Raw genomic sequence first — 13,081 nt, 5'->3', positions numbered from 1 at the left:
TCTGTTGCTGTGCAATGAGGCTAGAATGTTGGAGTGAAGTACAGTCCTGCTTTCTACCTAATGCGGCCACAGACTTGTCTGCTGCCCTTCTTAGCATTTCCTCAGCACCTGTGCTGGCTTGCTAGGATTGGTGGGTGGTTAGCTGTGAGGGATATGGGACTTAATACATGGGTGCAATATCTTGGCTCCTCATACCTAAATTTTATGTGACATTTGTGATGGAATTAGGAACATCTTAAAATTACAGGGAACTTGAGTGACAAAGTTGTGCAGCTGGTCCAAACAGATAGACTTGAGAAGCAATTCATATTATTAATATATATCTTTAAAAATTCAGAAATGGGGGAGTTTTCTGTTTGTTTTATGGTCTTTCTCTCTCTCCCCCCCTGCCCCCGGGTTTTTAATGGAACATGAAAACAGATGGAAGTTAGGTAGAATTATGGCTTAGAACGAGCTTCAGAAAAATATTTCTTCTCTGGGTAGTTGTCCACCATGGAGTTAATGATGGTGAAGAGCATGTTTAATGACCAGATCCTGGAGATAAAACGGGATGGTGCCAGGCCACTACTAGGTGTTTTGCTGTTTATTTTGATTTTCTCTTTGTTTCTTATTGAGCTTCCCCATTGGTAGGCCTCTCCTAGCTGTAACATGACTCGGGACCTAGCTCTTTGCCGTTACTCTCCATCCTCTTAGCCCGGAAATGCTTCATGTTGTGCAGACCTTTCCCTCCTGTGCCTGTCCTCCTTTCCCGCCTCTAGGTCTGTGAGGGTTGTGTGTAGCTCTCTGTTATTCAGCCACTTAACTCTTTCCTTTCCAGGTTCTTCTGGTTCTTTTAACCTCCCAAATTCTGGGGACATGTTCATGAACATGCAGAGTCTGAATGGGGATTCTTACCAAGGGTCCCAAGTCGGAGCCAATGTGCAATCACAGGTAGGAGAAATGCCCCGCCTGGGGCCTTTCTGGCAGGGTAGGGTTTGGGCTCAAAACTCCTTGCTCTCACCCCATGGAAGTGGCCTGCACATCTGTGCAGGACCTGGGCTGGGTGCTTCCAGACGTGACCCATCAGCCCCACATTTAATTTAACGAGAAGTCAAGCGAACAGCGACTTTTGATGATTCAAACTTGATCAACTTTGTGAATGCATTCGGCTCTGGCTTGAGCTCATGGAGAGGGGTTAGGGGCATCTTATTTTGTACCAAAATAGACCAGAAAAATTGTGTGTACCAGTGAGTGTATGATTTACAAATAGATTACTGTTTTATGTCTGTGTTTTTTTAAGTCAGAATATAAAAACCTAAGTTCTTAAAATATATTCCAGGTTCAACATTTTTCTCATCCTATTGAGAACAGTTTTTATGCACATAGGTGTGTGTGTGTGTGTGTGTGTGTGTGCGCGCGCGCGCGCGTGCGCGTGTATGTGTGTGTGTGTGAGAGAGATCAGTATACACATTTATAAGTAGATTTCACCCACAGCCACCACACACATTTGGTCGGTGTAGATGGAAAGTTTGCATTGCCATGAAGACATTACTGTTTCTGGCATAAAAGACGTGTGAGTTTAAACATGCAAAGAATGGTTGAAATTCTGCCAGTCACGTTTGATTGATAATTTGTCTTTCATTGAAGATGCTAAACCCACGTGGCACACATAATTCAAATTGTTTCCTTTTGTAAGTGATGATGTTTTAATAGATTTGTGATGATGAATTTTGTTTCGTCTCACTTCTAGGTGGATACCCTCCGTCATGTTATCAATCAGACGGGAGGCTACAGTGATGGCCTTGGAGGAAATTCACTGTACAGTCCACATAATTTAAATGTGAGTACTCTGGGGGACCACATGTGAAGAGCTGTAGAAATAGTGTCAGGTAAACGGCGACTAATCAATAAATTAATGGCCATTTGACTTGGCTTCTCATCTGTGGGCAGGTAGGGAAGGCAGCGTCTTCACTACCCTTTTATTTTATGAATTCAAACACTTTTTGCTTACATGCCCTTAGAAGTCCTCACAGATGCCCAGAGTGCATCATCAATAGTGGCTAAAACACCTGTCCATCAAGGTGCCATCTCCTACTGCCTCTGCCGTGTGGGTCCAGGAAAAAGGTGAAGAACAGGTCATTTATCTGAGAATCGAGCAGCAGGAAAAATTCCCCCACACAGCTCAGGTGAAGGGAACAGCCTTGGAGGGCCCAAACGATCAACAAAGGCTGCACAAAGGATTCTGCTCTTCAGAGCAGTTTGCTGTGCTGTCAGCATGGAAGACACACTGCCTCTCAGGTTTTAATTATGGAGGAACTGATTTTAACTTTCGTAGCCAATTCAGCTTAACATTCCCCCCCCCCCCCCCCCGACATGGATGGAAAATGGGGTGGGGGGTTGGGGAGGTGGGGGGGATTAGATCATCAGGGTGGAGCTGGGATTCCAGACTTAGGGAGGAAATGAACCACCCAACACATGGTGGTAGAGTCAGGAAGAAAATGGACACAATTCTCCCTTTTTAGGGCCTTGACTTGCTATGAGAGTAAAATATTAATGATTTAAAAAGTGATTGAGGATGTTCAATTGTAACGGGGAAAAAGGACCATTAAATACTCAAATCTTTTACATTTGAAATGTCAAATCTTTCTTTTTGGGTTTATAAATAACTCATAATAACCCACAACAAACCATATAAAAAGCCTTTTAGTTGTATTTCTCCTTTTTCATTTAAGTGTTTTGAAATGCTTCAGAGAATGTGCGATATCCTTATCAACATGATAAAATATGAAACTGTGATTGCCTGCAGCGTTTTACAGACATGAATTCCATCTTCACTGATGAGGCTTGATAAGGCGCTGTTGTATAATACAGTGCATAATCTCAAACCACCAGAGTAAGGATTAATTTATTTTGAAAAAAAAGAATGCTTGCTGACAACCTCTCCTCCAGCTGCCAGGCTGGGTAAAAATATTGTACATTTGTTGTTTATAAATTTGGATAAAAGAGGAATGATGTTTACTTCAGATGGAATGTCTTCAGACTTGTATCTGCATAAGAGTCTTTTTCTAAGTAGATTTTCATACCTGAGGGTGAAAACAGCTTACCTTTTAGATAGAGAAGAGGATTTCTTAGCGTCCACACAAATACACATAAGCATGTCAGCATCCGCCCTGCACTACTGAGGCTTTGAAATACACTGCTGACACTGGTTTTTTTCCTAACCTGAACTTGATATGCCTCAAACCTGAATATCCCTTTCCCTTTGGCTCTGGTCATCTCTGTGGGTGATCCTAGGGAGGAAAGGGAGTTCTCCAAGAACAGCGATCACGGGAGAAGGAAGAATTCCCAGCACACGGCTCATCTAGCAGCCAGCACCAGGCTGCACCGGGAATCTAGAGAGTTCTCAGAAGCCTGCTGACACAGGCCTAAAGGAAGACATTTTGGGTGGCCTCTCAGAAGTTGCAGACGGATGTGAGGGATGCAGGGGGACCGGGGAACCTCATGACCACATTGACATTGGTGTGGGAGGTCCGGACCTGGGGCAGCCTCGCATGAGGCCCCTCTGTGCCGCGGGCGCTGGGTGTCAGCCAGCTCGCCCTCGCCGTCTCTCCAGAAAGGCCCGCCCCGTCACTTCCACTCAGGGTTCCCCAACTCACAAGCCCAGCACCTCCCTCTTGACTGACATAAAAATATGTAGCGACAAGCTGTCTGCCACAGCAGAAATCTGATCAGACGTTGATTTCAGCAATTGCCTCGATAGGCCAAGACATGAGGCAAATTTGTTTCTGAGTACTGTTATTGCTGATGCAGACCTGAGGCAGGAAGGCCCAGTGGCCTGTGAAAAGCGGTAGCAACATCCCAGATAGGAGCTCCCGTTAGAGATAATTGGAATGCAGATTTGAATAGTGTGTGCTCCTCCACAGTTCATGCGTTTTCATTCTGGAGGATCCTATTTGGAGGGAAAGCCTGGCCTTCGTTTTCCCGGGATTATAGTAGCTGACTGTCAGCCTGTGTGGAAAAGGGCGGGCAGTTCTTCTCGATGGAGACGGGGATTAAGCCAGGCTGAAGTTTGTACTCCGTGGGCCCAAGGTCTTGCTGAGGCATTGCCCTGACTTCTCTACTGCTCCCTTCTTAAAAGATTTCTTTTCTAGTCACCTCCTCTTTACCAGCAAATCACAGGCTGAGGTTGGTGCCAGCTTCAGACTGGCAGAGCCCTCCCTCAGTGTGCTGATTTATTGCCAAGTCTTTACTTGGTGGGATGGATTTGTTTTACATGCATTTAATCCCACTTTAACACATGCTTCAAAGTGCTGCCAAAGTGGGTTTAGAAAATACATTTCGCTAATGCATCTTTGCTCTCATGTTGTCATCTGGTATTTTAAATCGGGGAGTAGAATTAATATGTAGACGTGCACCCGTTGAACTGTGTTTCTCCTTTCAGGCTAATGGAGGCTGGCAGGACGCAACAACTCCATCTTCTGTGACTTCTCCTACAGAAGGCCCAGGAAGTGTGCACTCTGATACCTCTAACTAATCTTTGGCAACACTTTCCCTGAGCTGACATGCCTCGCTAGTGCGTTCAGAGCAATAGGAGGAGAAGGAAAGCGGTTTTGTGGCCCACCATCTACAGCTTTACTGTAAAACCTTGTCTTATTAGAGAACTTGGTCATCTGTTTTTTAAAGAATCATAATCATTTGTATTTATACTTAAAAACACACAATGTTTAAAAAAAAAAGCACTTTATCCAATTAGGCCAAGATTTAACATTGTTGACAGTCCTGTAGCTATTTTATCATAATTTATTATCAATATTTTACATTAATGGTTTCACAGTTGCCAAGTACTTTGGCCTTAAGGGTAAAAAAGTACAATGTATGCTAAACCTCAATGGTTAAAGCAGATGCAAAGACTCACCTCACCTAAATTGAACTTCTCGCGTGTTTCCATCGCAGACTTTGCTTGTCTCTTTCATATTGCTAAAGGAGTTGGAATAAAGGAGCTGTTTGGCTATCTCTGTTAATGATGGTTGTGCTTAAGACTCTTCTTCATCACATTGTGTTGCGATCTCTTATGTTATAATTAGATCAGAGACTGGTGGCATCTTTTCTCTCTCTGAAAGCACCAGTGCCCAGAGTCTGCTTGGTAATTAAATTATGGATCCAGACTGTTCTGGGAGATGAAGGTACTTGCTGCTGATGGAGGTGAACATGAGATCCATCTGGGTTTTACGATGTGCACTGGGTGCTGCACAGACTTGTCAAGGTTTGCTACGTCCTCTGGGCATTGACCAAGGCTCTGCTCTCTGGAGTGTTGTATATAGTGTAGCAAAAGAGTATTTATACATCTCACCAATCAAAACACAGCTTTATTACCTCATGCGAACTCATACAAACCAATAGAATTTCAACATGTTCTGTAGCTTAGAGTGCTCACTTACTACCTCTGAACAATACTCACGCTGTAGTTTGTCTCTTTCTTATCTTTTTGCATCTTGTAATTAACTCTTTGTTTCCCTTCATAAAATGTAATGTACATTGTAATCTTTTAAAAGAAAAATCAGGGTTGCATTTGCAACTTTTAAAAAACCGAGGGTGGAAACACTGGGTCTTTAACACAAAATCAGTAGAACTGTTGTAAATACTGAGAAACATTTTGAATGTTCTTCATCTTGTTACTAATTCATGCAAAAAAAAAAAAAGCGGCGACTAATTGTGATGCATTCGGATTTCAGTATTCAGTACTGTATATTTCACCCTGTGTGATGGGGCCCCTCTCCTTTCTCTCTTTTTGTATTGTATGCGATTCTGAAACTGATTGAGTCATGAAAATAATTTGTGGCGGTGATTCTAATGTATTAAAAGCGTTTCGTGTTCCTTTCTAACTGGATTACACCCTGGATTGAAAAAGTCTTCCTCGTGGTAGTTATATGTAGTTTCAAACATGAATAAACTTTTTGCTTTCATGATTAAATGTTGATTTCTTACACCACCAATACAGGCCCAGCCAATACAGGCCCAGGGGAGAGCCTGCCCAAGGCAGGCCTGGGTGCGGAGGTGTGTGGCCTGTGAGAGGGGGACTCTGAGGTGACGGTGGTGTTGGGAGGATGGAACAGCCCCTACCAACTGACAGCTCTGTGTGCAGGCTCCTGGCTAGTTGCCAGCCACTGATTCCTGTCCTCCTGATCCTTGTGCTCTGAGCCTCAAGGAATACTTGCATTTTCATAGATTAGGAAACTAAAGCTCATAGAGGCTAACTAAGCAAATGCCATCGGCCACACACCTCGGACAACAAGGGCCATGTTTGAACCTGGTGTCTACCCTTGAGCTTACACTCTCCATCCTGACCTAATGATGCACTTGGCACTCGCTAGCTAGAGGGAAAACCTTTGTTGTAACTTTTTAAAAATAGCCAGTCTTGTCACACTCATTTCTTCACTTTCCTAACTTCTGTGAGACACCAGTTAAGAACAAGCAAAAGTTTCTCTGGAAAGAGTAACCCTCAGATGCCATTAAATACATAAAACCTGCAACTTATCTTAACACATTTTTAATTGGAGAGAGAGAGAAACATTTATTTGTTGTCCATTTACTTATACATTCATTGGTTGATCAAACCTGCAACCTTGACGTATCGGGATGATGCTCTAACCCAGTGGTTCTCAACCTTCTGGCCCTTTAAATACAGTTCCTCATGTTGTGACCCAACCATAAAATTATTTTCGTTGCTACTTCATAACTGTAATTTTGCTACTGTGATGAATCGTAATGTAAATATCTGAAAGGGTTGTTCGACCACCAAAGGGGTCGTAACCCACAGGTTGAGAACCACTGCTCTAACCAATTGAACTACCTGGCTAGGGCCTTAACATAGCTTTTAAAAAACTCTAAACTTATAAAATGTAAGACCAACTAGACATCCTTTAACTAGATTAAACATTGTTTTTGTTTTATTCAAATGGTTAGAAATTTCACATACGTACATACACATCTGTCGCTGAGATCCAAATCTTTATAATAAAAGAAGTCAATAGCAGGTAATTGGCCTGTTTACTATATATCTCAAGGAAATTGACTCACAGGAAATCAAATTAATGTTAATCAGTTGCAGCCAATTGTCTATGATAAATACAACTGTTTTACTGTTTCAGTTGGTGGAACCAGGCAAAACAGGGTGTAGGGCCACCGTTCCCATTAATCTTGAGCCAGTTATGCTGTGAGAGTCAACTTTATAAAATAGATGGCCCTCCGAAGCCATCCTCCCTCGCGCGGGCTCAGCCTGCCTGCAGGAGCCTCTCCCAGGGCTAAGTAGTTATTTGCATGATTCAATTAGTGTATGGGTCAGCCTTTCTTATCTTTTACATAAAACCGCCTCTATGCTGTGTGGTTTTGCAAAAATACCCTGTGGACACCGGGCACACACGCACACACAAATTATGTCTTCTTCCTAAGGACCGTCTCAGGGTTGACCTCAGGTCTGTTGAGAGAAGCATATACCAGTGTTTGTTGGAGATTTACACCTTGACCGGCAACCCTTGGGGTGGGAGGTGAAGGCTTTGTCCTGGGAGGCCTAAATAAAAAGGGCGGGGGGGGGGGGGCATATGTGTTCCCTTGCTGGTGGAGTTGGGGGAGGGCAGAAGCATCCTCACTTCATACATGAGGGAACTGGGGTACAGCATGAGCCCCCAGGTTCTTAGGCCTCACTCCAAATTGGATGAAACGTGTTGACTTGATAGATTTTCACCAGGTACCTTTTCTGGGTCAAGCAGTGGGTTAGACCCAGAGATGAATGAAATCAGGCTGCAGCCCTTGTTCAGAAAGCAAATGCTTGGTCAGGGTATTAGAAAAAGGCTAGCGGGTTGCTGGACCCCGAGACGAGAAGGGGGGACCTCACAACTCATTCTCAAGGTCAAAGAAAATAACAGTAGGAGACCACCTGAGACATCCAATCACAGGCTAAGGGGCCTGTCCACATGGACGCACAGGGCACAGATGTGCTCATCAGAGCCCGGGTGCCCGAGCAGCTCCTCCCGTTGGACAGGTGTCAGGCTTCCACTCCGAGTAGGTACACGAGCAGGGTGGGAACCTCTGTCTTGGACCAGGTGGCCTTGCAAACCAGGTTAGAACCTCTGTCCCCTGAACTGAACTGAGCAGCTGCCTCCTGCCATTCCCAGCCTGAGTGGTGGTGGGAGGGGCCGTGTTCTAGAGCAGCGGTCGCCTACCTGTGGTCCGAGGACCCCTGGCGACTGCTGTTCTAGAGCAGCCCCTTCCTGTGCGGGAAAGTGACGCGGGGATGCGTCTCCCAGGTGGTGTCGTGTTTTAGGTGTCGTCTGTGTGTTGTGCCATGAGAAGTTGATGTTGAGCATCTCTGGGTCAGCCCTTGGCCAGGCCCCTCCTGTACGTTCCCTTATTTAATGCCGGCGGCGCCCCCGGGACAGGTGATTTGTCACCCCAGTTCAGATGGGAACGCTGAGGCTCAGCGTTGACACTGCCTGTCCGTCATCTCCCGCAGCTGGAGTTTGCCCTGTGAAGGCCCCAGGTGACACCTTCCAGCAGCCACTCTCAGTGGGATGGAGAGGCGTCTGTGGACTGGAGCCATCCAGCCTCCAGTGTGAGGTCCCTTCTGGGACAGGGTGACCACCTCTCAGCGCTCGCCTCTCTCCCGCCTCTGCCTCTGATGCCTGGGCCGCAGGAGTGGGTGTCCTGTGGTGTGTACAGGGCGTGTGTCATAGATCTGGTGGTTCTGTCTGTGGATCACAGGGTTGGGATGGGAGATAGGCCAGGCTGGGCCTGGCACCGTAGTGTTGACAGACCTGGGCAGTGGCCATCACGATGCACGAGAAGAGCTGAGCACAGGGCCTGGGCATGCTCCCTGCGTGCTCTTTATTTTGGGTAGAGTTCTGCCTGTGCCCCTGAGGGTGCCTTTCCCAGGTTCTGTCCAGCCCTGGCCCCTGGCCCCTGGCCCCTGGCCCCTTAGCCCATTGCCCACACAACCCACTTGGGGTGCAAGCAGATCTTGCGTCCAGGCATGGATTTGAATCCTGGCCCTGCTTCCTACCAGCTGTGTGACCTAGGGTGAGGGATTTAACCTCTCTGAGCCTGTTTCCTCACTTCTTGGAACATCCTCTGTGTACCCCACCTCCCTGGCAAACGGCTGTCCTCTAAGGCCGAGCCCAGACCACTGTGCCCTCCAACGAGTCAGGCCCTGCCTTTACCTCGGGTACAGTGAAAACCGGACTATGGGCATCCACTCAGAGACCTGGAAGAGGAGGAGGAGGAGGACTGAGTTGGGTGGGGGCCCGGGCACAGGGAAGGGTGGCCCAGACAAGGGAAGGGCGTGTGCAAAGCCCGGAAAGCATGGCGAGCAGAAGGCGGAGCCGTGGATCCTAGCTCTCTCCCTTCCCAGACTCTCCAAACCCTCCCAGCAGCCTCATGGGAAGGTTCTATTATCATCTCTATGAGCAGATGAGGAAACTGGAGCCACTTGGCCAAATACAAATATGATTTGGGTGTTTCTGAAGCCAAAACCCACATTTTTAACCCTTTGTGCCTTTTGTCAAAGTGTCTCTTTCTTAACCACGCGGGGCAGTCTCACTATTGGTGAGCCGGAGGTGGGACCCGAGCAGGAAGGGGACAGAGGCAGCCACTCCTCATCAGGGACCCTGGCTTGGGACCCTGAGGAAGGCTGTTGTGTCCACAGGCACTTCAGCCAATGAACGGTTTGTAACCGGTCCCTGCTGAGCCTGGGGACTCAGCCCCACGGACTATACGCCTGACCATCCCTCAGCTGATTACTCAGCGTCACAGACTTAGCCCCCGTGCGTGGATCCTGCTTCCAGCTGGGCCCCACCAGGTGCACTGCCAGGAGCCACGCCTCCGGCCAAGTGGACACCGGCCCCATCGCAGAGACAAAACGATGCCCAGGGGTTCACCATAGCCCAGCACTCATGAAAGTGGGCTCCCGAGTGAGGAGGCCCCCGGGGGAGCCCGGCTCTGCTTCATACCGACTGTGTGTCCCTGGGCAAGTCAGGTAACCTCCCTCTGCCTCAGTTTCCTTAACTGCCAAGCACCAGCCCCCAGCATTGTAGAGGGGACCCAGCAAGTAGGTAGAGTTAAAGGGGCTGCATGTAGTAAGTGCCAGGTTGGCCGCTCTCATTCCCCATTAGTCCATGACTGGCCCTGGAGTGTGACTTGCTCTCGAACGCCAGCTCCTGTCCCATGTCACTCACTGTTGATACAACAGTGTGAAGAGCTAGGACTTTGGAGTCAGGTCAAGTTCTGCCACTTCCCAGCTGTGTGTGTCCTCGGGCATGTCCCCTCCTCTCCCTGTGGCCTCAGTGTTCTCATCTGTAAAATGGGAACTTTGTTCCTCCCTTCCTCATAGGGATGCCGTAAAGATTAAGTGAGCTGCTGTGCGCGTGGTGCCTGGCCCGTGGGATGGCTGGGTTCTCCGCTCACTGCTACTGCTACACGGTGACCCAGATCACAATGGGACTCCCGGCCTCTGGCCCCTCTGGCCAGAATGATTACTTCTGGTCAGCGGTGGGGCAGCCACGGGTGTCAGGTGACAAGTGAGAGTCCTGGGAGTGGCTCAGCCTCTGTGGTCCACCTACTCCAGCCCCCAAGGCAGGACTGAGGCCTCGGGTTCACCTCTCACCACCATCTAAGGAGATAATAAAAGGCTGATTCTTTCTTCTTGGTAAAATTTCAGCAGAAAGTGTACGCATCATTAAATATGGAAATCCAGAATTTTATTAGCAATCTGCTAGATCTGAACTGACGCCAATTAAACAAAAAAGATATCATTTATAAAAAGGCAGAGTTCAACTTGTATTAAATATGAAATGCAATTTTCTCCTGGTTTTGATTTATTACTGGTGGTCCATTGTTCAAAGAAGCATGTTATATTTCAATAGAGAAATATTGTTTATTCATTAATATTTTAAAACGGGCTTATTGCTGCGCATGGCTCTCACCGAATGAAACTTATGATTTAAAACATGAATTAATAAACACATTTGAAAGTGTTAGACGAGATCACAACCTCTCATTTTTCATTTTCCTGGGAGCATATTAAATTTTTATAATTCTGCATCTACAGTTTTTTTCTTTTAAATAAAGATGCAGATCCCGAATTACTCTGCTAATTTCAGGTAACCAGGAGAGAAAACCAATATCTTGGGACCTGTATCAGGATCACAGAATCCCCAGGAAGATGCTCAGGTTTCTTTTTGTAGCGTTCATAAATCAAAATAAATGAGCTTTGTGCAGGAGGCAGCCTTCATGGGCGTGAGAATGCTGGCTGGAGTGGCCCATGCATTGGGACTGTGTGTGCAGGTGGGTATGACGTGTGCATGCGCAGGGTGCACACATGTGTGATTGTAAGTGTGTGTCCACTGAAACACATGCACGTCAGTCCAGATGGTTGAGGGCAGGCAATCTGAATGAATCTCAATTGTTTGGTTCAATGTTCAGTTGTTTACTGAGCACCTACACGGTGCCGGGCACCATGCTGGTTACCAAGGGTGAGTTCTTACTGCCCCTCTCCTCCCCCACACCTGCCGGAGCGATCCCTCCACCAGGACCTGGGGCACACAGGGGGATACATAAAAGATCAAGTTTACAGTACAAAACCGGCAACAGCCAACAAAGTGAGGGTACACAGCTACCGAGCAAAATGATTCTTGCTGTTTGTGATGCCTTTGCTGTGTGTTACCAGCAGTGCCTGGACCAGAATGGTCATCAGTTTAAAAACAGGCATTGACAAAAGAAATGATTCATTTCTGTAGATTCTTTTACATTTTGAAAATGAACTGGATGTTAATAAACACTGGCTTTATAGTCATTCAAAGTGGGCATACGTTTTCGGGGGGACAACCTGTATTTCTGTATAAACTTTAGAATCAGCACGTCCAGAGCCATGAAAACATTCTGTTGTGATTTTGATTGGGTCCCATCAGGAGAACTGATACCTTTAAAAAATTGAGTCTTTTAGTGCATGAACAAGATCTCTATCTTCACTTATTCAGATCTTCTTCTTTATATGCCTTTCAATCAAGTTGCACCATTTTCTCCATCAAAATGCTCAGGCTCCCCCTCATCGGACCAGGTCCCTCCACATTGAAACTCCAGATTCCCCTTTGTCGAAACTGTCTCCATCTGCTGGGGGCTTGGCCTTTCCCAACAGAGGCCCCTCCAGGTGGGAAACAAGGCCCTCGCCCTGGGGCCGTGAGGTCAGGCAGCCCTCTCTTCCTTTCTGCTTTTGCCTTCCTTATTCTTCCTGGCTTTTTAAAAGTTATTGAATTTAATTTTTTAGAGCAGTTTTAGAGCAAAATCGAGCAGAAAGTACACAGAGTTCCCATATACATCGTCCCGACACATGCACAGCCTCCCCCCTTTTGATACCTTGTAGCTCAATGGTACTTTGGTTGCCATTGATGAATCTACATCAACACATCATTATCACCCAAAGCCCATAGTTTACCTCAAGGTTCACTCTTGGCCTTGTACCTTCTATGGGCTTGGACAAATGTGTAATAACCTGTATCCACTGTTGTAGCATCATTCAGAATAGTTTCACTGCCCTAAAAAATCCTCTGTGCCCTGCCTAGTCACCTCCCCCTCTCTGAGCCTCAGCTTCCCCATCTGTAAAATGGGGATGGTACTTCACAGGGCTGGGTGAGGAGTGCATGAGGTCTTGCTCATGCATTGCTGAGACCTAGGGTCTTGCATACAGTAGGTGCTAATTAATCGGCGCTCCTAATTCAGAGTGGCTGGGGCACCCCAGGCACCTCCTTTAGGGGAGCATTCATCACCGCTGTTAGCAGTTTTGCTCTTGTGTCTTGTTTAAATGGACAGAGGAGCCAAGTGCTGTTCAGGGTCCTCAGCCTCATACCCCCGCCGCCCTCCCCCCGGCAAACCTCCCCCTTCTCCCCACCCCCACTCGGCCCAGGTGGGAGGATAGTTCTGGAGCCAGGCTCTGAGCCCATGGAGGAAGCTAGAGGGTGAAGGTTCCCTGGGATCAAACTGGCGGTGGAGTTAGGGGTGCTGGTCTGGCTCTGTCCTGCAGGTGGCGCCCCGCATGGCCTCCTTCGGTCCCTGGTCC

The 13,081-nt window shown here is 47.1% G+C and overlaps 1 protein-coding gene across 3 annotated transcripts in view; it reads left to right on the top strand.

Annotated features, from left to right (window-relative positions):
• The window catches only part of PBX3 (PBX homeobox 3), a 187,232-nt gene extending 181,282 nt beyond the window's left edge, over positions 1-5,950 (top strand). Inside the window, exons 6-9 of one of the 3 annotated variants that reach the window (XR_002831087.1) lie at positions 818-930; positions 1,730-1,819; positions 2,001-2,277; positions 4,421-5,945. Coding sequence is in view for 2 of the 3 variants with exons in the window: in XM_006096231.3 (XP_006096293.1) it covers positions 818-930; positions 1,730-1,819; positions 4,421-4,513 (296 nt within the window). In the remaining variant the exon portion in view is untranslated. Of the gene's footprint in view, positions 1-817; positions 931-1,729; positions 1,820-2,000; positions 2,278-4,420 lie in introns of all 3 variants that reach the window. The other 2 variants (XM_006096231.3, XM_023760142.1) reach the window with 2 other exon arrangements.
• Positions 5,951-13,081: the final 7,131 nt, after the last annotated feature.

This window comes from Myotis lucifugus, unplaced genomic scaffold (assembly GCF_000147115.1).
Source record: "Myotis lucifugus unplaced genomic scaffold, Myoluc2.0 scaffold_173, whole genome shotgun sequence".
Taxonomy (NCBI): Eukaryota; Metazoa; Chordata; class Mammalia; order Chiroptera; family Vespertilionidae; genus Myotis; species Myotis lucifugus.
Note: the sequence above shows the minus strand (reverse complement) of the source record. Positions and strands in the feature narration are given on the sequence as shown.